Source organism: Peromyscus leucopus, chromosome 13 (assembly GCF_004664715.2).
Source record: "Peromyscus leucopus breed LL Stock chromosome 13, UCI_PerLeu_2.1, whole genome shotgun sequence".
NCBI classification, from domain to species: Eukaryota; Metazoa; Chordata; class Mammalia; order Rodentia; family Cricetidae; genus Peromyscus; species Peromyscus leucopus.
This window is the reverse complement of record NC_051074.1, coordinates 51,649,864-51,675,795: the sequence shown is the minus strand read 5'-3', so window position 1 is coordinate 51,675,795 and position 25,932 is coordinate 51,649,864. Positions and strand designations below refer to the sequence as shown.

Below are 25,932 nucleotides of genomic sequence, written 5' to 3'. Positions count from 1 at the left end.
AGGTATAGGTATGTGTGTATGTTGTAGTTACATGTATGTGTGCCTGTGGAGGCCAGACACTGACATTGGGTGTCTTCCTCAGCTGGTTTCCAGCTTCTGTAAGGAGGCAGGGTCTTTCATTGACTTCACTCGTCTGGCTCGCTAGCTTTTTCTTGGAATCCTCTTTGTCTCCAGTGGCCGGGACTACAGGCAGGCTACGTGCCCACTTGGCATTTATGTGGGTTCCAGGGATCCAAACTCTAGTCCTCACATCTATACAAGAAGTGCTTTTTACCCCTTAGCCATCTTTCCAGCCCAAGAAAGTAATTCCTTGAAGACATCTCAATTTATCTTCCAAAGGTTACTTTTCCAAAAAGAGCCCCAAATAGTGGAATATCAATATTCATGTAACCATACTTCAAGTTTAATTTTTTTTATAATTGTATTTATTTTGTGGACATGTATGTACATATGTCTTGGGGCCTCTATGGCATATGTGTGTGTTGGTGTACATATTCTACAGAGTAGAGGTCAGAGGATAACTTGCAAGAATCCAGTTCTCTTCTTCCACCATGCACGTCCTGGGGGTCACACCCAGGTCACAGAGCTGGGTGACAGGTGCCTTTAGCCACTGAGCCATCTTGCTAGCCTTGCATTTCAAGTTTTAAAAAAATGAAATTTGCCTCATGCCATCCACAAAAGCTATGACTTGGTGAAATGTAACTCCAGACATGAATTCTAATGTAGCAATCAGATATAAACATTTTGGCACCTGGTTTTCAGAAAATATTCTGGTTGTTGCTTAAGAGACAGATCCAGGGGACCAGATGGCTCAGCAGTGGAAGTGCTTGCACGCGCGTGCGCATACACACACACACACACACACACACACACACACACACACACACACACACACACACACACGAGTGAATCCCAAAACCCAGGTAAAAGGCTAGATGGCCATTTGTGGTCCCAGCACTCCTATGGCAGGCTTTTTCGGACAATATAAGGGCCTGGAATATACAGTATGGGGGAGACAGTAAGAGCAATGCTATCTTAAAACATCCTGGAGGGAGAGAACCAATTCCCAAAGGGGTTGTTCTTTGGCTGCTCCACAAGTGTGGCGTCATGAGCACGTTCTCCTCTCCCCCACTTAATAATTGAGTGGTTTTTGTTTTTGAGACAGGGTTTCTCTGTGTAACTTTGGAGCCTGCCCTGGATTTGCTCTGTAGACCAGGCTGGCCTCGAACTCACAGAGATCCGAGAGGACCCAGATTTGATTTCCAGGACCCATATGGTGGCTCACAACTGTCTCTAACTCCAGTTCTAGGGAATTGATGCCTTCTTTCAACCTCCACAGGCCCCAGCCATGCATATGGTGCACAGACGTACACGCAGACACAACACCTAAACACAAAGTCATTTTTAAAATATTTAAAAAAAAAGCCATAGTTTGGATCTCAGGGGTTAAAAAAAAGACCCAAAAATATATTATCATAATGCTTTTTAGTGATTACTATAGATAATAAAATTTTGACTTAACGAAAGTACTACTGTAATGTACTTTGCTAGTGGGGGCAATACTCTGGAAGCAAAATAATAAGCTTAAGTTTTTACTGAAGAACAGGACATGGTTCACTAGAAGCAGAACGCCAGGACCTTTTAAGGGAGGGCAGATCCAGGTTCCTTCTATGTAAACTACAGGCGCGGGTAACAGGAGACATGCACCTAGGACCCAGAAGCTGAAAGAAATTCTCCTTTAAATCGGTGCCTACGTTACCCGTCTCCCTCCCTTCAGTGCCCTCAGTCGCACACCGCTCCTAAGTCCCGCTTTCAGAAGGAAGGAGGAATGCGCCTTCTCACTGAAGACAGATGTAAAGGAGTGTGCATGCAGCTAACGCCTAGGTATCCCGGCACGTGTTGCTAGTTAACAATCACACTTGGCCATCGAGATGGCTCAGCACTTGTGAAAGCCTAAGGACCTGAATTTGGTGCCCAGAACCCATGCAAGTGGAAGGGAAGAACCAACTTCACAACACTGTTCTCTGAACCCCCTATGCACACTGTGACACACATGCCCACACAAACACATCAAAGTAAAAAAAAATTAATAAAAGGCCGGGTGATGGTGATGCACGCCTTTAATCCCAGCACTTGGGAGGCAGAGGCAGTAGATCTCTGTGAGTTCCAGGCCAGCCTGGTCTACAGAGTGAGTTCCAGGACAGCCACAACTGTTTGAGAGAGAAACCCTGTCTTGAAAAACCAAATTAAATGAGTGAATGAATGAATGAATGGCCAGCTAGCTAGCCAAGGCCTATACGTTTTCCTTTTCTCTTCCATGCATGCTCTCCCTGTGTCTATTCAGTCATCTTTTAGACTAACCTCAAGCCTGGAGCCGGGGCAGGCACTTGGTACTTGCTCTCCCCATTCTGCCTGGCCTGCACCTCCCTCACAGCCCTGCATCATCCACTGACTACAACGCAGTGTGCTAGGTGGTACGGGAAGGAGGAGCGGGGAGACCCTATGCCAAAGTCAGGGGCTTAGGAGAGTGTTCAGGAAAAAATGCACAGTCTTGGAGGACGAGAAGGAGGCTGAAAAGGATGGACGAGCAGAGGAAATGAAAAAATAAGCAAATACTTGGTTCTCGGGGTGCAGTACTGTCCTTAACTTGGCATCTCAGAAAATGGTGAGGGTGTTTTGGGAGTCACAATAAAGACAAGAGGAAGGGTTAAAAGCATCTGTTGAGAAGAAAATCGAAAATGCCAGCTGTCCTAAAGCATGGCACAATACTGCATAAAAGTCCCCAACCCATCCCACAAGACATTTATGTCCTTCCATGGAAAATGATATAGATGAACAACTTTGCATATTTTACATATAAACACAAAGTAATCTTGTATAATGTTAATTTTCAATAATTTTGGAGCATTTCATCTTATGAAATAGGTTGAGGAAATTCTGTACTTTCCATTTTGTTTAAGAATATCAAATATAATGGGTTGGATTAACTTTCGTGCATATCAACATGGTGCTTTGCTTATACTCACATTTCCTCTTAACCATGCTGTCCCTACCCTCCACGGAGTCCTTTAAAACCTTTTTTATAAACTGTTTATAATGACGTGAGACCCTGACCAATGGAACCCTCGCTCAAAGAAAGCGCTGCCACGTCACGCCTGGCAAAGCCGGCGTCAGACACACCCGGGTCGGAAATTCCTCGGAACAAAGTTAAGAACAAAGGCTGTATCGGTAAAAATATGAAATGCAGGGATTTCTCCGAGCTTCATTAGTACAGCTGTTTAAAAATATTTCCTATTATTTTGTTTAAGTATACTACAATGAGAATTGTTATGTTTTATAAAATCAACTCTCAAAAAATCATTTCTTACTAACCCATCTCACTTAACCTCTGTAACTACAGCAAGACACTTATCTCAGGAGCCAGATAAGATGGGGAACGCTTACGACCCCAGCACTCAGTATTGCTAAGGCAAGAAGAAGGCAAAGACCTTCCCACTGTCCCTTCTCGGACTGTGACTGTCTCAGCACCCCGCATCCCTGCTTCAGCTAAGGTCACTTCCCCTCTTCTCACCGCACCCCTAGGTCATGCCTGTCACTTTCGGGGCACACTGCAGCTCTGGGAGTCGCTCGTGTGGCACTCTTCCTCTCCTGGGTATTCATCAGCAAATGCACTCCTGATGACTTCAGTGAGAATTCTAGACTAAGAGGAGGTCGGTTTTCCCTACTGTCTTACACCCTTCAATAGTGGCAGCCAAACATTTATGTATTAAATATTCTTATTACAAATTATTTGGGTTAATTTTTTTCATCCTAGGCATTAAGACATTATATTTTTTGATACTGTTGGAATGTAGGTAGATTATGTTAGCTGTGAGTTTTGTTGGGGGTAGTGAAGATGGTATTACAAATTATGTTACTTCAAAAGGGGTGCTGGGATTAAAAGGACTGGGAGCTACTGCCTGGTAAGGAGGACACCAGCCCGAGACCAGGGATTTAGTTAGGCACCGGTGTGGAAGAGACACCGCACTTCGTGAACCCGCCCTGAAGAACAGCTAACTCGTCAGTGTCTGAAGAAGCTCGTGAAAGCCCTTAGAGGCAGAATTGAAGAAGTGCTTCCAACACAAATCCCTTCTGTCGGTAGTCTACAGAGAGTGTTAATACCCAACAGCACTGTTCTAGGAAGGTGACTATTGGTTTTGCTCATTTTCTTTTAAATTTGGTTTCATTTTTATTTGAAAAAATTCAACATACAGTGCTAGGAAAATTGGATTTCTACCTGCAGAAGAATGAAATTATATTTATATCTTTCACATTGTATACAAAAACCCATCCAAGATGGATCAAAGACCTTAATTTAAAGTCTGAACACTGAAACTTTTAAAAGAAACAGGTGATATCCTGGGGACCCTGGGGATGGCAAAACCTCGTAAAAGAACACAACACAGGAACTAATCTCAAGTACCAACAGATGGAGCTACAAGAAAATAAAAAGTTCGGCACAGCTAACAGACAGCCAACACAATGGAAGGAAATCTTTACCAGCCACACTCCAGACAGGGGCTGATATCCAGAACTTACAAAGAATGGCAGAAATCAAACACTATGGAAATAAAACTGTCAATCAACAAATGGGCAAATTAACTGAAAAGACCGTTTTCAAAAAAAGAAATACAAACGGCCAATAATTATCTTTAGAAAGTGTTGAATATCCCTAGCCGTCAGGGAAATGCAAATTAAAACTACTCTGAAGCCTGGTGGTGGTGGTGGTGGTAGTGGCAGTGCATGCCTTTAATCCCAGCACTTGGGAGGCAGAGCCAGGTGGATCTCTGTGAGTTCGAGGACAGCCTAGTCTACAGAGTGAGATCCAGGACAGCCAAGGCTATAAGAAGAAACCTTGTCTCAAAAAAAACCAAAACAAACAAACCCAAAATCCAAAACAAACTACTCTTGAGATACCACCTCACCCTAATCAAAATGCCTGCCATCAACAAGCATGACAACCAGTTTGGGGGATGTTGAAAGGCACCCCCGTTTACTGCTGGTGAGAGTGTAATTTAATATAGCCATTGTAGAAATCAGTTTGGAGACTTCTCAGAAGTTTGAAAATAGACTATCTTATGACCCAGGTGTTTCACTCCTAGGCATATGCCCAGAGAACCCCACACCCTACCTCAGAGATATTTGTATTCCCATGTTTATTATTGCTTTATTCATTATAGCAAAGAATTGTAAACAATCTAGTTTATCAGCAGATGAATGGATGATAAAAATCTGGTACATCTATAAAACGGAATACTATTCAGCTCTATAGAAAAATGAAGTTAACAAATTTTCAAGAGTGCTCACTTTCGCAGCACATACACTAACGCTGGAACAAGACAGAGGGGTCATTATGGCCTCTGTGCAAGGAAGACACACAAGTCCATGCAGCGTTCCATATTCCCCTTCAGGGGGTGGGAAGAAGTCTTTATGGCAAGGGAAGTTTGATGTATCTCCCTGACCATCACGTAGGGCATGGGATCTTTCAGACATGTATCTTTACAATTAAAGGACATGCAAAGTCTATAAGAGCTTAAAAATCTTCCTGTGTGTTCTTAGTAATAATTTCCTTCTGATTTTTCCTACAGACTATTTTAATATCTGATATTCCTACTAAGGGGTAGTGATATATGTATTTGCTATTAAAAAATTTGCAGGAAAATAGGCTTAGAATGTATATATAATATATATGATCTCAGAAAGAAAAAAAATGCATGTTCACTCTCATATGCAGAATCCGGCTAATAATGTGTATATAGGTAAACAAATGCACATGTGTGTATAACATGAATAAAGAACGCAAAAAGTTAAATTTTAGGGGATAGGGAAGGACTGAATGCAGGTAATGGACATGAATTGTTAAAGAGGATATAAAGCTAATTGTTTTTCTATTTCTGCCTGCCATGAATTTTGATTTTTTTTTTTTTTTGGCGATGGGTAAGTACATAAAATATATTCAATAATGAAATTGTAAAATTTAATGTAAAGCTCCGTGGCTTTCCCATTACAAATGCCTACTCTAACTGTATGGAAGTTCACTAACTTTGGGTCTGGTTAATTTTGGTGTGGGTTTTTTTTTATTTGTTTGTTTGTTTAGAAGTCTTTTAAAATAATTAAGTTTATTGAATAAGAGAAAAACTGACATTATTATATGATCAGACATCATCATTTGGAATTCTAATGAATCTGTTTTTCTTCACTGATATGTAAACAACCCCACGATGTGTTTACAGAACTTACAGGTGTCAGCTCAGCCTGCTCTTCTGTGACGTCAGAGTGGTGCTTGGCCTGCTTACTGGGGCATCTCAGAGAAATAGCATGCTGTGGAAATGGAGGAAGGAAAAAATGATAGGTAATGGAGGTGAAAAGAGCAGCTCTTCATCATGCAGGGAGAGAAATGGGTCACTGAAATGAAATAAACAGTAACGAAACAAAAACAGCAATAAAAAACTGCATGCAATTATCTCACTGTCCATTCTTTTACACGAAAATTAGAAAATTAAGAACCAGATGATCCTACTCCTCATCAAGTGAAGTCAGGATGGCCTACTTCACTTCTGGACGATGCAGCTCTGCGCCAACACTAACAAGCAGCAGTGCTGTGGCCGGAAGCAGGTTATGCTAAGGACCCTCTGCTTGCCCGGGACCACTGGCAGGACCTTATTTATCTCCTCCCACAGTTAGTCATCCCCTCAGAGCCTGTGCTGAGTCCTCATTCCTCAAGCTCTGGCTTTCCCTTTACCTCTTTCTTACAAAGAAAATCACATCTCAGCCAGCAGTGTATTCTCTACTAAATTCCTATTTTCCCACCCATCCTTTCAAGTTTTATAGGAATAAATATATGAAACAGCCTCCCCCCAAGCTATGTGTGTTTCAGTCTGACCCATCCCTCCTCCAGGATTCAATCACATTAACCCACCGGGGTCAGAAAGGGACCACAAAATGTTCAGCTCTCCTGGCTAACCTTCCTCTTGCCTCGTTCTCCATCCTGCCAAATTTCCTGAACCCATACTCGGCAGTTCTACCACTTCCTAGCCGTTCATTAATTCCTTACTTCTCTGCAATCTTTCCCCTCAAAGATCTCATCCTTCGAGTTGCTAAGCATTCTGAAATCAATCTTCAGTGTTATTGATGACCTTGCATGTGTGATGCTGGGTTCGTGTGTGCCTATGTAGGTCACAGGCTGACGTCTGATGTCTTCCTCAATAATGCTCCACCTTACTTGCTAAAGCAGGGTCTCTTACTAAACTTGGAGTTCACTGATTTGACAACACTGGCTGGCTACCAACCCCCCTGGGATCCACCTAATCACTGCCCTCAGCACGGGAGTTACAGACCTGTATCATCATGCCCAGTTTTTATACGGATGCTTGGGATCTGAACTCAGCTTCTCATGCTTGCCCAACAAGCACTTACCTCACTGGGCTCTCTCTCCAGTCCCTGATAAGGGCAATTTATCCTCTATATTCCAGGGCAGTGCCTAGGCACTGAGTATCTATGGAATATTTAAGTAACTACTTATGGAACGGATACCTAATTCTGCTTTGCCTTCATGTCATATGCTTGGTCAGATAAAAACTTTCCACTTTTCTATGTATTATCTATTAAACATGTTCTTAGCACCGTTTCAGTTACCAGATCAATAAGGTCTATCAGTTCTATGTGGTCAATATAGTTCTCAGGAAATAGAGACAGTAGCAGACTTGACAAACAGAAAAGGGTCATGACAAATGCAGCCAACTCAAGTAGTTTAGGGAAAAACACACATCAAATGAGTGAAAAGGTAACATTCCAGACACAGCAGGATGAACATCTGGACTCACAGAGACCACGGCAGCATGAACAAGGCACGCACAGGTTTAATCCTGGTGGGGTCCCAGCACTAAGGGGGGGAAGTGGACGCGGGGCCCCATCCCTAGAGAAGCTGTCTGCAATGAATACTCTGTGGCTAAGAAAAACCAGTTTTCTCCATGAGAGTCTCACAGGGTATGTGAATCACACCTCAGGGCAGGCACCGTCAAATGAACTCAATGTATTTCTGTAGACTTTCTTCGTAATTTCATTTCTGGCTTTCTCTTTGGGCATTTTCTGCTCTTTATTCGATCTTTTGTCTCTATTCTTTTTTGATTTTGTTTTTGTTTTTGAGAGTTTTTTTGGTGTGTGTCTATTTCTTGGTTTTTATTGTTTTATTTTTATTTGAGAGAGAGACAGAGTGAGAGAGAGAGAGAGAGAGAGAGAGAGAGAGAGAGAGAGAGAGAGAGAACACTGAGTTGGGTGGGTAAGGAGGTAAGGAGGATCTGGGAGGAACTGGGGGAGGGAAATCATGATTGTTTTGTATACAAATTGTTTAAAGAAGTTTACAATTGGAGTTGTCAGTGTAGAAGGAGGTGATGAAAACAGTTAGTCTGTGGGGCACTCCAGAAGTCAAGAGGCTGCGGGGAGGAAGAGGGCTAATGAGGAACTTCCTCTCTTTCCAAATCCCGCTAAACCAAGCGCTTTCAAAATGACAAACGTACACGCAGGCAAGGACCACTTCTGGCAGGTACAAAGCACACGGCCGAGGTTGACCTACGCGAAAGGCCCAACACACGGTGAACGCAGAGCCAGCCCCGGAGCAAAGCAGACCAGCACCCAGCTTTGTCACGGAGGCAGCAGTCGTGACCGTGGGCCACAGACAGACACTGTATTTGAGAAAGCAGGAAATCCCTAGAGTTCCTTCCTCACCTGCCCATCGGCAATGGACGCATGTTCAGATTGATAGTCACTCACAGGACCCAACAGACTGGGCCACTGCTGGAGATGAGTTCACTCAGCGCTGCCACCTCTGGCATGTCATCTTCAGAGGGAGTCCGTGCTGCCCACAAGGACCTTTCTGGGCCTACTAACTGCCAGCTGGCTGTACGGGAGAGAGACCACACTGGCAAGAACAGAAATGAGCAGGACTTGGGAAAACGCCACACTCCACAGGAACCGGTCATATCTTATAGGAATGAATGTAAGTGCTAAGGCCCCTCGGAGACCTGCTCTTACTTACACAAGTTATACCACAGGAGGAAGTCAGGGTCTAGGCCTTACCATGGTCTTCAAGGCACTCTTCCTGTTCTGTATGCACTTACTACTCCGGGGCATATTTAAAGTAAACAATAATACCTGGCGACTCTTCTGACAAGCATTTTCTTTCTGGTGCTGCAGACTGAACGCAGAGCCTTGTGTGTGCCAGCTAAGCAGTGTATCTACCACTGGGCTAGATCTCTGGCCCTACCTAGAGAGAGTCTATAACCAATCTTTCACTCTGCTTTGTTTGAAACAGTATCCCACTCTACAGCCAGGCTGCAGAACTCACAGTTATCCTCCTGTACTAGCCATCTACAATTAATCTTAAGTCAGTGTGTTTCCAAGAAAAAAACAAGGTCATTTTTCCTGAAAAGAGGGTTCTGACTTGCTTTAATTTTCTACCTAGAGAGAAAATTCTCAAATGAGAGTGAATTTATCTTTCATGGATATGTAAACATGTCTACCTAATGGCACCTACCGAATAGAGGTTAGGGGTGGGTGCTTCTAGACACCCTACAATGTCCAGGGCAGCCTCTCATAACTAAAATCCATGTAGCCCAAAGTGTCGGTTATATTTGTGTTGAGAAATCTAAAGGATCAGGTGAAGTTCACATTGAGAAACAGTCCCACATCCAAACCTTTGCTTGGGCTGCTGAAATGCTGGCTGCCAGGCACATGCCCTTCGTGCCAGAAACTGGCAGAATCTTCTCTGCAGAAGGTTAGTGGTCTGAGAGAAAAGACACAAATAATCCTAAATAAGAGACTAGGAGGAAAAAGAATTTGAAGAGGGAAGAAATGAATAGAAATGAACTCTGTTCAAGCTAACCAAGACTCAATCAACCGTGGTAAATTAGAGCAGAAACAATGATAAACATAGAGGAAATGAAGTGCTTTTGTTTGTGTTTTAAAAGCAAACTGCTATCCCTTAAAAGAAAGTAAAGAATATGCAGCTGTGCAGCAAATTCAAGTGGACGGTCGCTAGAATAAAAGCACCGAGTGCACTGGGGGCTGGCGGGTTAGCTCAGTGGTGGAGTGTGTGCTTGCCTAGCACAAGGAAGGCCCTGGGTTTGAGCGCTAAGACCACAAAAAAGAAAGGAAATAAACAGCAGTAACTAAACATGAGACGGGAAGAAGAAGGGAGAGCTAGAAAGGATGGAACAGGAGCAGAGAAGAGAAAGGTGCCGTCCAAAGACAAGACCGAGTCTCACTTTCCAAAATCAGTACAGGATATACGAAGCAGGGAGAAAAAAAAAAGTGATACAGTGATGTAAGTGTGGATTTAATGATATGGAGATAAATGGTATAAGAACTAGCTCAAAGATTAGAAAGTGCTTATTTCTGGGAGCAGAATGTGACATGTGCATGGCAGAAAATATTTCACAAGCCTGACAGAACTATTAAATTTCATGTGTGAAAGCTAACTGTAAGTTTTAAAATTGTATTTGATTTTAAGATGATTTGATACATGGGTTTTGGATCTAATGAGCTCATCTCAGTTTGTTCATTTGAATCAGAACACAGTATTATCAAGAAAAAAGGATACTGAAGCAAGTTATTAAGCCATTTTTTTTAAAATCACTCTGGACAAACTAAAAGAGGAGGCCAGATAAGACTTTAGACCATTTCCCCCTACCAAACCTCATTAAAAATATTATATTAAATACTGCACCACCAAATACTGTTATCTTTGTCCATGGGTATCACCAGAAGCATGTGATATGTTTCCTGAGAGACGGGTCTTTTCACTTTATATTCTTTTACATTGTTTGAGCTTCGGTGAGTGGTATTTTGCAGACAGAAAGACATATGGACAGGACAGGCAGTCAACAGCCACAGCCACAGAGAATATCCTTAGTAATTAGTTCAGATCTGTTCTCACGAATTTTGATCTAACTCAAAAAAACAGAGCAGAAGGGAGGTATTAACATACAAGACAAAGAAGGTAAAAACACATCTCTAATAAAACACTGCTCACTTCAATCTCAGCAGGAAACCTGACAGGCATGAAATGAGAAGCTGGTGCTAGCTAGAATTCTTAGGTCATAAAGTCTATTGGGTTTCTTCATAAAGTAGAAACTGGTTTTCAAATTCTTTACAGAATGCAGACAAGACCCATTTTAGATAAATCAGAGTTTATTCTTTAGGTTCATATGACTTGCTTCCTTTCTTTGCAATAACTCATTTGTCTCTAAACCACGATGATTAATGCTTTTTGCGCTCCACAGTACCTAAATCAAAGCTAAGCATTTGGGTAAAGTACCAAGAGTTGCTGATTCATTTAAATTAATCTGAAGAATTAAATCAGGTGGGTAGGGGAGAGTCTAACGATGCCAGAGAGTAAATGTCCAGTTTCTCTGTAATTCTTTCAAGAGTGTTTGACGGCGTTCCATACTAGTGCCGATAACGCACACATCCTTTTGCTTTGTAAGAGAATATATAAACACAAGCTCATTGGAAAGGCTGACTCTGTTCTGCTCCATTCATTTTTTTTTCCTTGTTGCCATCATACAACAAAACTGCTATCTTCTAGATGCAAAGGAATCAAGAGAGAAATCTTTCTTTTTGTTAACTCTATTATCACAACTCCATCTCCTACTCTTACGCTAAAACACCCAGGGAAACGTCATCTTACATCACCCACATCACTCTGAGTCTCTGAATCACCCTATGAGGAAGAGAGGAAGGCAGACCAGGTAACAGGAATGAAAGTTTTCTTCCGAGAAACTAAACTCACCTGAGTTCCATGGTATCAAGTGACAAAAAGGTTCTTCATGTCCAGCTTTTCTTTCTACCACACTAACCAGCCCTTCTGATAACAGAATGGAGCAAACTCCAAACAGGAGACTCTCCAAAGACTACAATGACGATTTACGTGGCCGTACGGTCTTTAATCATGTTAAAAACGATTACCAGCTTATTAAGTATTCATGGCTTTGTAAATCATAATTCAATTTTTTAATCACGTGAAATATTAATTGAAGGGTTCTAACAGGTCAAAAGACAGAAAGAAGACTCCAACCCTCTTCTAGCTCATCTTCGTGACACTACCCTGACTGGTGTGTATTTCTCCTGTGGCCTTATTCAGCTGAGAAGTACTTTTGATAAACTTTAAATGATAAAGAAGAAAGTCAGTTTAAAAAAGACTAAAAAACAAAAACAATCATTTCTCTGTATTTTGAGGCCAAACTAAGAGAGGAAACCTTTCCATCTACTTACCTCAGTAATCGGCTGGCCCTGATGCGTTGTCAAATCCAGCTCCTGAGGACGCATCACTTTGTCGATATCCAAAGAATCCATGCTAGACGCTGCGGAAGTGATGCTGGAACGGGAGGAGTTACTGATAGAGCGGACGTCGGCATCGCTCACGGTGCCGGCCGACGCAGTCCTTCGGTGCTGATTCGTCACTACAGGCTTAGACTCTTCTACCACGGACTGCTGAGCGGCCTCATCCATGCTCAAGGAAGCCTGTTCTAGCTGCGCGGTGATGTCATCCAGGGAGTAGTTGGCATGGGAAGGGTTAGCTGTTCTAGCGGAGGAAGATGGTAAGGCTCTGAGGGTGCCATGTTTCGATGGATGTCGGCCGGCAGGTGGCTTCTGAGTGCCCTTTGGTTCTGTGACTTGGCGCTTACTGCTTCCAGAGCCAATACTGCTCAGCTCCTGCTCTATGGAGCAGAGGTCGGCCATCAGGGCATCCAGATCCACAGTCTCTCCCTGATTCAGAGCTTCTGCAAAGAAGACATGAGTTTCCAGGACACAATCAAAATCTATACATTCTACCATACATCAGCCACAGGCAGAAGGAAAAAAGCAAAAGAATACATTTCACTGGGCCTAAAACCAATCAAATAAGATACTTAATAGGTTTTGTTTTATATTCTAAGAGAACTTTTAGGAGAAAATAGTCCATCTCTTAAGATCTCTGGTAATGAAAATTAGGTTTTAAGCTCAAAGACAAAATACTGAAAACACCTTGTACTGTTCCGTGGTTTTAACCAAATCTCCCAGTAACTCTGCAGTTATGCTGGCCAGCTTTACATCAACTTGATACAAGTGAGGTATCTGACAGGAGGGGACCTCCAACTGAGAAAATGCCTCCATGAGAGCTGGCTTCAGGGCATTTTTCTTAATTAGTGATTGATGGGGGAGGGCCCAGCCCATTGTGGGTGGAGCCATCTCTGGGCTGGTGGTCCTGGGTTCTGTAAGAGAGCAAGCTGAGCAAGTCATGGGGAGCAAGCCAGTAAGCAGCTCCCTCCATGGCATCTGTCTGCATCAGCTCCTGCCTCCAGGTTCCTGCCCTGTTTGAGTTCCTGTCCTGACTTCCTTCAATAATGGACGACAGTGTGGAAGTGTAAGGCAAATAAATCCTTTGCTCCCCAACTTGCCTTTGGTCATGGTGTTTCACTGCAGTGACGCAAACCCTAACTAAAACAACTTAACATGGTCAGTGTCCAGGTCGATACAGTACTACCAAGAGAAGAGCATAGAGAGAAAAAAGTCTAAAACATTTACAAGATTTAGTCAGTGTCCAGGTCGATACAGTACTACCAAGAGAAGAGCATAAAGAGGAAAAAGTCTAAAACATTTACAACATTTATTCCAAACACTAAGACGTGGCTAGGTACATTAAATAAAGGTCACATGGGCTGATTTAAAATCACCAAGAATAGTTTTCTTGGGGCTTTAATCCAGCCAGAAAACAATGCAGTCAGATTGCTGTGGGCTTTCTCATTTCTTCACACACAGTATCAAGTATTAAATACACGACAAGAAAACCATTTGTTATGTTCTAGCTGCCTTTTCTTCTGAACTCTTCTGATTACCTTGAATTAATATGCACAAATCAAGAAAGACAGAACTGAGAATGGAGAAACGGCCCAGTGCCTGAGAACATGGACTCTTCTTCCAGACGACCTGAGGCTAATTCCTATCGCCCACATCAGATGGTTCACAACCACCTGCAACTCCAGCTCTAAGAGGATCTTACACTTCTGGCTTCTGCAGGTACCTGCATTCATGTGCATACCTACACCTACACACACACACACACACACACACACACACACACACACAATTTTAAAAAAAAGGAGAAACAAAACTCAGTCAAGTTATGTATATAATTTTTATACTGTTTTACATTTAGAATTGCATTTCTATTATTCCTCTGTTATAGAACTCAGTATATTATTTTAGACTTGACTTAATCAGATCTTACCATTCAAGTTGTATATGGAGAAACGGTAAGAAAAGTTGGCCATATTCGTTTCCTGGCGAAGAGGAGATCTTTTCACTGGTTCTTTGGGCTTGTCAGAATCCAAACTCTTTAAAAAAAAGAAAGTTTAACAAGTAATATTAATGTGGGTTTCCATTACACACAAAGATGAGTGTCTCAGTTAGGGTTTCTACTGAAGCAATAAAACACTATAATTATTTCCATATCACTGTTTGTCACTGAAGAAGTCAGGAAAGGAACTCAACAGAGCAGGAACCTGGAGCAGGAGCTGATGCAGACAGATGCCATGGATGGGTGCTGCTTACTGGCTTGTTCTTCATGGCTTGCTCAGCCTGCTTTCTTATAGAACCCAGGACCACCAGCCCAGGGATGGCTCCACCCACAATGGGCTGGACCCTCCCCTATTGATCACTAAGTAAGAAAATGCCCTCCAGGTTTGCTTGCAGCCTCAACTTATGAAACCATTTTCTTAATTGAGGTTCCCTCCTCTCAGAAGACTTTAGCATGTGTCAAGGTGACATAAAACTATCCAGCACACACATTAACAAAGCTAAAGTTTCTTCTAAAAGATAGTCCCAAGGAAAAACATAACTGGTTTTCATTAGCTAGCTCTCATTTCTAAATATACACATACTTTTAAGATACCCGAGACTCAGAGTTGTCACAGTTCAGGGTAAACATCTTTTCAAATATACGGTTTAGTCAGTGACATGATTCTACATAAGCTCACTGTGAAATAATCCAAGTATATGAATATGGACATGGTAAAGAACCATGAAGGGAGTTTTGCTATCTCTTTCCTCAAAGAGTTGTGTTTTTGATCTAGCATAGCCTAATCCATGTATCATCCATGACTAAATGCAAAGTACAATCTTGAATTTCATTCATTCACTCCCTTTTGTGGTGCTGGGGACTGAACCTAAGACCTTGTGTGTAGCAGACACTCAAATCTACAACTGGATTATACGTCTAGCCCTTATCCCCTTCTTACAATGATACTCTTCACCTGTAGCCTTCTACAATAAGGAAGAGGTGTCTAAACAGAAAATTACAACCACAACAACAAAAAGAGAAGGAAAAGGAATTCAACTAAATAAGGAACTTCATGTATTCTATTTATAGAAACATAAGTTATATTAGAATTCTATCTTTATTATTTACATATCTCAAGATTTTGATAATTCATACAAATAGGGCCCATTTATTTTTTTCTGTTGTTTGGGGTTTTGTTTGTTTGTTTGTTTTGTTTTGTTTTGTTTTTAAGATAGATTCTCCTATAGCTCAGACTGGCCTAAAACTCATTGTATGTAGCAGAAGATGACCTCTAGAGTGCTGTGGTTATAGTTATATGCTACCAATATGCTATGTGTGTTATGTGGTCCTAAGAATGGGACCTGGTCTCTGTGTTGCTAGAGAAGCGTGCTACCAATTAAGCTACACTCCCAATCTCCATTATGTTTTGAAAAATTTACTTTTATTTTATGTATGTGAGTATTTTGACTGAATGTAAGTGTATCATGTGTGCATGCAGTACCCGTGGAGGCTAGAAGAGGGAGTTGGATCCCCTAGAACTGGAGTTACAGACAGTTACAAGCTGCCACTTGGGTGCTGAGAACCAAACCTGTGTCCTCTGCAAGAACAGCCAGTGTTTTTAACCACTGAGCCATCTCTCCAGTTCTTCGTCCTGTTTTTGAAGCTATCTATCAAATAAACGTGATCCACAACTCAGTGTTTTATTTCAAAAGACAGCTATGAAATTCTCCGTTAGCCTCAAACTTAATTCTTCAGAAGCAATTTTAATTACTCCTTTCAATAGAGCTGAAGGGAAAATATTTTCTATAAAATAACTTGACTGTCACTGAAGACCTATGAAAAGTCAACCTCTTTCCAGTTCAAATAAATGAACATGTATTTTAATTACCTGTCCATGGTGCTGAGGCAACAAAGGAAATATGGAGAAACACTTCTCAGCTCAAGAAATTGGTAATATGGCAATTTTTAACTCTTGGGGAGGTTGCTAAGAATTTACAAAAACCTACAGATCCTCTCCCAGAAAAATGGACAACATACAAATTTTTTAGAAGAATCATCAACTCCTTAAATCTTAAGTTTGATTAACCATTAACACTGAATACATGCACAGGTAACCCTGTAGTGAGCTAAGTAATGACATAAATCTGAATCTTAGTAAGTCAACTATTTCTTAAAATATGTATAAAAACAAATGCAATATGCAATGGTTTTAATGTGTCTCTCTAATGACAGATTTCTATGATGAAAAGGTAGGCAAGCGAAAAATACATGCGAGACTATAGCACCAAGTGAGAAATGCCACCTGACTGGAGTTCCTACTTCACGGAGGCAGCTTGGCTCATTCCTACTTGCCATTTTCTCTTTTGGGCTCCTACTGAAATACACAACCACCTGGTCACAGACACCCTAACCAACATACCTGCTGGCCCTTGGACAATTTCCTTTATACACTATCATTTCTATTTCTTCCCAACTGCTTTAATTTTCTATTGCTGTGAAAAATGTCACAACAGAAGCAACTCATAGAAAAGCGTTTATTCGGGTTTAGGGTTCCAGAAGGATAAGAGTTGGTCCATCATGGCAGAGAAGAGGGTTGGTAAGAGCAGGAAGTCAAGAGATCACGTCTTCTACCACAAACACAAGCAAAGAGAGTAAACTAGAAGAGGTGCATCTTAGGGCGTCTACTGCTGTGAAGAGACACCATGACCACAGCAACTCTTACAAAGGAAAACATTTAATTGGGGTGACTTCCAGTTTCTGAGGTTCAGTCCATTATCATCATGGCAGGAAGCATGGCAGCATGCAGGTAGACATGGTGCTGGAGGAGTAGCTAAGAGTTCTACATCTTGCAGGCAACAGGAAGTCAACTGACTCACTGGGCAGTATCCTGAGCATAGGAAACCTCAAAGCCCGTCCTCACACTCCCTCCAACAAGGCCACATCCATAGTAGTGCCACTCCCTATGGTCCTATGAGGTTATGGGGGCCAATTACATTCAAACTATCATAAGTGTCAGGCTTTAAACTCTCAAGCTGTGCCCCAGTGTCCTATTTCCTTCAGCAAGGCTGCCCCACCCACCAATCCAATAACCTATCCAACAGAGCTACTGACTACGGACCAAGTAGTTAAACCCTAATCCTATAGGGAACATTTATTATTGAGAACACCATACCAGCACAGAACTGAATACTAGTCATCGTCTTTATGACAAAACTGCTTTCTGTAAAAATGAAGACTTAGGAACTGAGAAAATGGCTCAGTTAAGAGCTTGTAGCTTATGCACGAGGACCTGAGTATAGATCCCGGGACCCCTGTAAGGGACGGGCATGTGTGCCTGAGTGGTGTGGGCCTGTCATCTTGGCAAGGGGGTGGCAGAGAGATGAAGATCCCGGGGGCTTACTGGTCAGCCAGTCTAGACAACTGGAGCTTCAGGTTCAGCAGGAGACTGTTTCAGAGAATAAGGCGGAGTGCCAGAGAGATAACTGAGAAGGTTAAGAAGGCCCTTGCTGCCTCACCTTCCAATCTAAGTTCAATCCCTGAGACCCGCGTGGTAGAAGGAGAGAACCACAACTCCCTCGAGTTCTCCTCTGACCTCCACCGACTCCACGGCATGCATGACTCCCTCCCTCCACATACAGCATGAATACGCAATAAAAAGATAGAGAAGAGACCAGATATGACAGCTAATCTTGGTTGTCAATTTGGCTACTTCTGGAACCAAATAAAACCCAAGCAGCTGGGCACAACTGCTGAATTCTTGGCCTTCCCACCAGGAGGCAGTCACTGCTGGCTGGTTCACAGTCTGTAAGCCACTCTGATACCCCTCCCCTTAATATATATGCATTCATTCTGTTCTTTTAGAGAATGGTGTCTCATCCGCCAGATGTCAACCTCTGGACTCCATATACATGTGTAACCCCACCCCCCACCCCCACACGCCTGCCCCTGCACTCGCAGAGTAGAAAATTAAACAGAAATGGTTTGGTATCTACAGACACCAAAAGACATTTCGACAAAAATGTTACCTTTTCTGACTACAAAGCTTGTAGAGTTTTGAATGAGAACGGCCCCCATCGGCTCAGTTCCCAGTTGGTGGACTGGATAGGAAGGATTAGGAGGCGTGACCTTGTAGGAGGAGGTGTGTCACTGAGGGGTGGGCTTTTAGGTCTCCCTCTCTCTTTTTGCTTCCTGCTTGTGGATTAGCTGTTAAGACTCAGCCACTGCTCTGGCACTATGCCTGCCTGTCTCCTGCCATGCTGAATGTGGACTCACTCTCTGAAACTGTGAGCAAGCCCCAAACTGAATGCTTTCTTTTATAAGTTGCCTTGGTCATAGTGTCTCTTTATAGCAATAGAGTAAGACAGAGAAGAAGGGAAATATTCACACAAAATCCTAGCAGAGCTGAGAACATTTTCCTCCAAACCTAGTAGTAACGGACTAACGCTACAAATGTATGTGCCTTTCAAACTGACCCACAGCTAAGAGGTAAGCATTCATTTTACACATTCATCTTATTTTTCCATTAGCTATGGAATCTCATAGTTATGCATTCCCAAAGAAATTATTTAAACATAAATAAATTATAATGTTCTCAGTATTATGAAATTAGTTTTAATAAATATAACCATATTTATACATTATTACATACAGTATATTAACCAGGGAAATAAAAACTGCATCTTTTTATTCCAAAGTGTCCTGGCATAGGGGATAACGGCTTAGCAAGTAAAATGCTTGCCATGAGAACCTGGCCCCTAAACTCAACCCCAGGAATCCATACAAAGGTAGCAGACTCCACAAAGTTGTACCCTGACCTCCACATGCAAACTGAGGCATGCATGCACTGGTCCCCCCCCCTGCCCCCACATACACACATACAACGTAATGATAAAAATTAAAAAATTAAGACCTATGATCCAAAACAAATGAACACATGCACACCATGATGTCCCAGGCCTATAATCTCAACATTCGGGCAGCAGACACAAGACTGGCAGTTCAAGGTCATCCTGGACCTTGACATATAACATCAATATGTCAAGTCCAAGACCACCCTGAGCTACATGAGACCCCATCTCAAAAACTAACCAACCAACCACTCACCACACTGTCAGCAACAAGAAATCCACAATCCAATAAAACAAAGCAAAAACCAAACCAAACCAAAAAACTTTAGAACCATTTCAAATGTAGCCTGGAATGAACTTTTGTTAGTATTTTGAAAATATGAGACAGAAAATACAAACAATATATGCCATAAAGTGTATTTAAATTTGTTATAGAGCAAAATTTGTCAAAATTTAGATTTTTAAGCTTTGGACTTTAAAATTGTTTTAGCTTACAATCTCAAATTTATGGAAGATATTAAATCACCTTTCGTATTAACATAACCCTGTTAAAGAACTGTTTTGTTTTTTAACCTTAGAATAAGCACAGAAAGGGGCTAGGGAGACAGCTGGGCTGGTAAAGCACTTGCAAGCACGCGGACATGCATCTGCCTCCTCAACCCACGTCTAGATGGTGGGCTCTTGTCATCCTAGCCTGGGGAGGCAGATACAGGAAGAGCCCCCAGGTCTGGCCCAATCGGTAAGCATCATGAAAGCCAATGAAAGACCTATTTCATCTGGTGACTTCCTCTTACGGAAACCATACCCATGCTTCCCTACCTTCTTCTGAGCGCCTTTGCCCACATCTAGTCCTGGTGCTTAAACCTGTATTAAACTTATCTTTAATAAAATCTCCAACTCTGCTTCACTAAAAGAGGGGTGCTTAGGGGGAAGAAGAGGAGCGAAAGGACCCTATGTTTCAAAGAAGTTGTGGCCTTCCGAGGAAGAAACCCTGAGGATATCCTCTGGTCTCTACCTGCATGGCCATGTCCACACAGATGAACACACGTATCACACACACACATACACAGACACACACAGACACACACAGACACACACAGACACACACACACACACACACACACACACACGTCCACGTAAGCATACACAAATAATAACCACAGAAGATACTGCCTTGCACTGTAAAGTTTCTATCCCTCTACCTGTTCATGGTTTTCTTCTCTTTTAGCAGTACTTTAAAATTTAGCCTGCACCCACACCTTTGTGTGTACGTCAAACTTTAACCATGCGGTGAGAGCTTCAACCTGCAGCCAGCTTTTCAGGTAACCCGTCTAACCTGAGTGAGTTTGTCCAGTTCGCCGAGCCAGGCTCCAAACATCTTATCCAGGTCCTGGTCTTCCTTGTCGCTGTCTTCCTCAGCACCATGGTCAAGCTCTTCATCCGACAACTGCTCCATCTGAAATGCAGGTACGTGTGTTGAGCGAGCAGGTACAAAGTCAACTTAATGATTCAGTACAAGGCCTGACACATGACGCGACTCTCTGGAATCAGATCTTAGGAAACAGGAACGATTAATGAAGACAATGGCGACAAGCAGAGTAAGAAGCCTCAGTTCTTCAAGGACCGGACGAGCACGGGAGGTCAGTCCCCTGAGAAAGGGACACTATCAAGTAGGACTAGAGTCACAAACAGCGATTTCCAAAATATACAGAGTAGTCCTTTCAACCAGCAGAGCGTGCCAGGCTCTCTGCTGACTGGCTCTGTAATACTCCAAATACAGTTTCAAAGACTTCAACACAGTTCCACAAATATGAGGCTAGACATTTTGTAGACTATGTTAAGATTTCACTTAAATTCCCAATCTGTGACATGAGGACGACTATGTTCTGAAACCCTGAACATACTGTACTTCAAATCATGTACCAACACGTAGAGTTCCTGAAGATATAATAAAGTCCAAAGTCACCGGCAGGTCAAGGAAGCTCTGCAAAACCCTGCCTTCGGGGACCGCCCTCACCATCTCCTCCTGCTACCACACCCCTCCAGTTTTCCAGACTCAACTCTCTTGCTTGTGGAACGTACGGACCTGCTCCAAGCTCCAGCCTTTCTAAGTCAACTCTCCCACCGGGCTCTCTCCTCCAGATCCGCGCAGGTTTGTGCCCTGGCTTCATTCAGGTCTCGGCCTAAGTGAGCATCCCATCCTTGTCACATTCTGTCCCCTGTGTGCTTTCCGTTTTCTTCATAGGACTGTTTATTTGAGGGGGAGGGCAGAGTTTTCCTATGTAGTGCCGGCTGTCCTAGAATTCTCTGTAGCCCAGGCTGGCCTTGAACTCACAGAGATCCACCTGCCTCCGCTTTCTGGTGCTAGGATTAAAGGTGTGCGCCACCACACCCGGCTTGTCACCTTTCTTTCTCTCTTCACTTATTTTTGACAACCCGACCACTGTTCCCCCTCTTTCCTCTCCTCCCAGCTCCTCTCTCATGGCGTCCCCTCCGCCACGCCCCCACCCACGCCTCCTCCATTTCTATTCAGAGAAAGGCAGGCCTCCCATGGATATCAACCAAACACGGCATATCTAGTTGAAGGCTGGACGAGGCAACTCACTATGAGGATAAGGGTCCCCAAAGCTGGCACAACAATCATAGACAGCCCGTTCCCACTGTTAGGAACTCCACAAGACCAAGCCACACAACTGTCTCATATATACAGAGGGCCTAGGTCAGTCCCATGCAGGCTCTCTGGTTGTTGGTTCAGTCTCTGTGAAGCCCTATAAGCTCAGGTTAGTTGACTGATTCTGTGGGTTTTCTGGTGGTGTCTTCATAGCACTTTTAGCCACAGTCACATTTATCCTTTCTCTTCTCCACTGGAAGGAAAGATCCCTAAGAGTAAGGGTCCATTTCCTTCCTGCATCTACATACTTTGAGTGGCTGGCACTTGGGTCACAGATGTGTCATTAAGTATCTGCTTAAATAAATGAGTATTTAAATGCGCCCACACACACACACACATACACACACACACACACACACACACACACACACACACACACGCACACTTTTTAAAAGGTCCCTAAGAACTTAGGACCAAAGCCCGTAAGATAAATATTATTACACAAATAATAAAGGACCAAAACAAACCCTGAGTACTAGTCCTTCAGAAGCAGGTAGGTTCTTAACTCTGTAGGAGTGAAGACCCAGATTCCAGATCCAGCTGCTCACAGCTGTTTGTAACTCCAGTTCTAAGGAATCTGATGCCCTCTTCTGGTTTCCACACGCACTGCATATACACAGTCCACAAGCGTATGCTTGGTACATACACATGGGATAAATAGTTAACTTCTGATCCTCTTGTCTCCACCTCCTGAGTTTGGGGACTTCCAGGTGTGCACACTAGAATTTATGGGGTCCCGGGGATGGACCCAGGACTTCATGCATACTAGGCAAGCACTGTATCAGCTGAACTACATTCCCAGCTAACATTATACCAATTATTTAAAACTATTTAACTGCAAATGAAGAAAATCGGGCTAAGAAAAATTAAGTAACTTCCCCCAAGCTTAATAACAGTAAATAACAGCGTAAAAAATTGTATGACTTATTTACTATATTAGTGGTTTCTGAACTGACTATTCTAGAGTTGCTGTTACTGGCCACTATGTATATAGATAAGTTTGAGGAGGGTAAAAAATTTCTTTTCTTTTTCTTTTTTTGGTTTTTCGAGACAGGGTTTCTCTGTGTAGTTTTGGTACCTGTCCTGGATCTCGCTCTGTAGACCAGGCTGGCCTCAAACTCACAGAGATCCACCTGGCTCTGCCTCCTGAGTGCTGGGATTAAAGGCGTGCGCCACCACTACCTGGCTAGAAGGGTAAAATAATTTAAATACCACGTATTTTTATTCATTTGTTCAATAACACTTACTGGGTAGCTAGCTCTCCTATGCCGGGCACTATGCTAAGGAAAGCACAGTGACATGAGGTCAGCTAAGATCCATTTCCTAGTGGATCCCTAGTCTACTGGCGTGAGGAATGTAAAGTCAGAAGATAACTTGTGGGAATCGTTTCTGTCTTCCCAGCATGGGGGTCCCAGAGATCAAACTCAGGTTGTCCAGCTTAGGGGCAAGCACCCTTCCCTGCTGAATCATCTTGCCAGTCCCATCAAGGCTTAAAGAAACAAAGAGAAGAAGACTGGTAATCTACCATTTTTATATGCTAGGCAGTAAATAATTGTGCTCCATTGTTAAAGGTCAAAGATTGTAGTATATATAGCAAACTCAACTGTACCCAATGTAACTATCCATTAGGTATGCTTTAATATGAAACAATATTATTCCTGTTAAATTTTCCATGAAACTAATTATTCATGCCCATTTCTCCTATGAACTTTCTGTTTAGGAGAATCTCATTTATTAGTCAATTTCTTCTTTGAGAGAGGAGGGAACTGTAATTATGCAGAAGGGTGGGCTTCTTGAGGCTTAGGAATCTGGTTAAGTATATTCTCGGTAGGATAAGCTGTACAGAAGTGAGGGGGGAGTGAGCAAGGGGAGGGAGAGAGGGAGGGTGGATGAGACTGTCTCGGGGCTGACTCAAATACAACAGAGCAGAGAGAACTCACAAGAGGACTAAGGCAAGGTCTTGTCTTACAGGCCTGGGAAGCCAAGCTCGTATGCCACTCTTTTCGTCGTCCACGTCCACAACTCCCTGAAGCAACTGCAGCCTTAATGTGGTAGAGATGGGGGGAAAGGGACAGAGCTGGTTTTTATTCAGAGGACAGAGTGACTGCATAAGAAGGGAAAGATCACTGGAAAGGTATTCTAAACACTAGGCAGAGATAATTATATCTAAGGAAATTGAAGATCTAGGAGGAATCTCAACTTACACAAGTCATAAGCTTATGAAGTCATGAGAAAAACTCATGATACACACAGTCAGGGTACCTTACTCATTACAGAGGATTTTTTTTTTTGTCCCTTTAATTAAAAATGCTTTTTACAAAATTATGTATTCTGTATTTAGAACCACATTAAAAATCTCAGAAAGCACTCAGGTTTAACTCAGAGGCAGCTATGGTTATGGGCAACAGTTTATCTGACACCAGGTTGTTGCATGAATCTTAGAAGGTAAGTTTATTAGGGTGCACAATATTTTGGGGAACATAATATCACCACACCAGGCTCCCCTTCGATCCTAGGGAGGCCGAAGTCCTGCACCTGAGGTGCACAGGTAAGGTCAGAGCCACACCTGTGTTGCTCTCAAGTTCAGTCCAGTGGGTCTGTCTCCAAAAAAGTTGGTAATGACTCTGCCAAGGCAAACAGTGACTGCCAAGGTTTTAGGATGACCGAGAAACTGACCAGTCAGAATGGACAGGCCTGGACAGGCTGTACCTCCTGCCCTGATCACCCAAGTCCTTGAGGACCCATGGAGATTGAAAGCAGCAGAAAAACATTAAGCACAGTGGAAACACCACTTCTGAAGGGACAGACTACCAGCACTCTGACAGATGTGGCCCAGTCTACAGCCAGAAAACTCTGTGGAACTATTAAGGAGATCCTCTGTAGTGCACGGTCTGTGAGCTGGAATGTGTATGGCTGCCACCCTCATGATGTCATAAATGACATCACTGGTGATGTAGTAGAATACCCCACTAGTTAAGAACAAGGAAAAATATTGCAATAAATAATCTGCTGACCAAACCACATATAAACAACAACAGCCAAAAAACAAAACACCTAAATCCCAGAAAACAGTAGAGTGGGGTTACCCATACAATATTCTCCTGGATCTAATATGTTCAATGTGTCAAAAATTGCACGAGAAGCTTCTACTTCATTTAATATTTATGGTATATTTTCTATGTGCCACACAGCAGAAAAACAGATGAACACAATGATGTTTAATCTCAAGGTATAGATACCTAGTAGGAGGACCAATAAACCAGCAATAATAAAATAAAAAGTGCTATACACAAGGCTATGTATGTTGAGTATAGTTTAACTTAGTCTGAGAAGGCAGAAGGAGAGGGACATACTTCAGTGAGACAGGAAGCCAATGGACAAGGGAGAGACGGATAAGGGCGTTTTAGGCAGAGCATTTACTATGTGTAAGAGTAGAACGGTTTGAGAAAGTAAGACGTTATGAATTCTAAGTGGCTTGGTGTTCCCGAGGCGCAGTACAAACATGGAAGAAAAGGAGGCTGGGGATGAGGAGATGCAAAACTCTACACCGTATGAAAGAGTTAGATGCTTATCCTGTAGGACAATGTTTTTCTAGCTGTGGTCTGTTCATGCTATACACCAAAAGTACCTGGGAGTAGATGTTGTTTAAAAGCCAGGGGTTTTTTTTGTTTGAAGATTTGTTTTCTTTTCTTGTATATGTGTATCTATATCTGCTGCACGAGTTTATACCATTATGTGTGGGTGTCTTGTAGGCCAAGAGAGGGAGTCAAACTCCCCTGGAGCTGGAGTTACAGACAGCTGTGAGCTGCTTGATGTGGGAGCTGGGAACCGCATCTTTCTCTGGAAGAGCAGCAAGTGTTCTAAGGAACTGAGCCTTCTCTCCAGCCCCCTAAGAGACAGAATATAATGACCTATCTAATGTCAAGGAGGTAGAACATTTGAAAAAAGTTCCTCCAGGCATTATGTTCTCTAAAGCTTGCCAACTACAGTATAAATGACTGTGTTGTTACAGTTACTGGGAAGACTTTAGGGCAGCAAGTGATGCAGTTTTATGTAGC

At 42.6% G+C, this 25,932-nt stretch overlaps 1 protein-coding gene and 1 non-coding gene across 9 annotated transcripts in view; one reads left to right on the top strand and one right to left on the bottom strand.

Annotated features, from left to right (window-relative positions):
- Raph1 (Ras association (RalGDS/AF-6) and pleckstrin homology domains 1) overlaps nucleotides 1–25,932 on the bottom strand; it is an 85,398-nt gene that overhangs the window by 38,007 nt on the left and 21,459 nt on the right. For 6 of the 8 annotated variants that reach the window (XM_028856383.2, XM_037210352.1, XM_028856384.2 and 3 more), the window contains exons 2-5: nucleotides 20,540–20,659; nucleotides 14,306–14,411; nucleotides 12,310–12,818; nucleotides 6,280–6,360 (exon numbers count right to left, since the gene is read on the bottom strand). In XM_028856383.2, coding sequence (XP_028712216.1) covers nucleotides 6,280–6,360; nucleotides 12,310–12,818; nucleotides 14,306–14,411; nucleotides 20,540–20,659 — 816 coding nt within the window. The remainder of the gene's footprint in view (nucleotides 1–6,279; nucleotides 6,361–12,309; nucleotides 12,819–14,305; nucleotides 14,412–20,539; nucleotides 20,660–25,932) is intronic. The other 2 variants (XM_028856385.2, XM_028856386.2) reach the window with 1 other exon arrangement.
- Nucleotides 5,339–5,444, top strand: LOC114682494. The gene has a single exon (XR_003733050.1). It is a non-coding gene; the product is annotated as a U6 spliceosomal RNA (small nuclear RNA).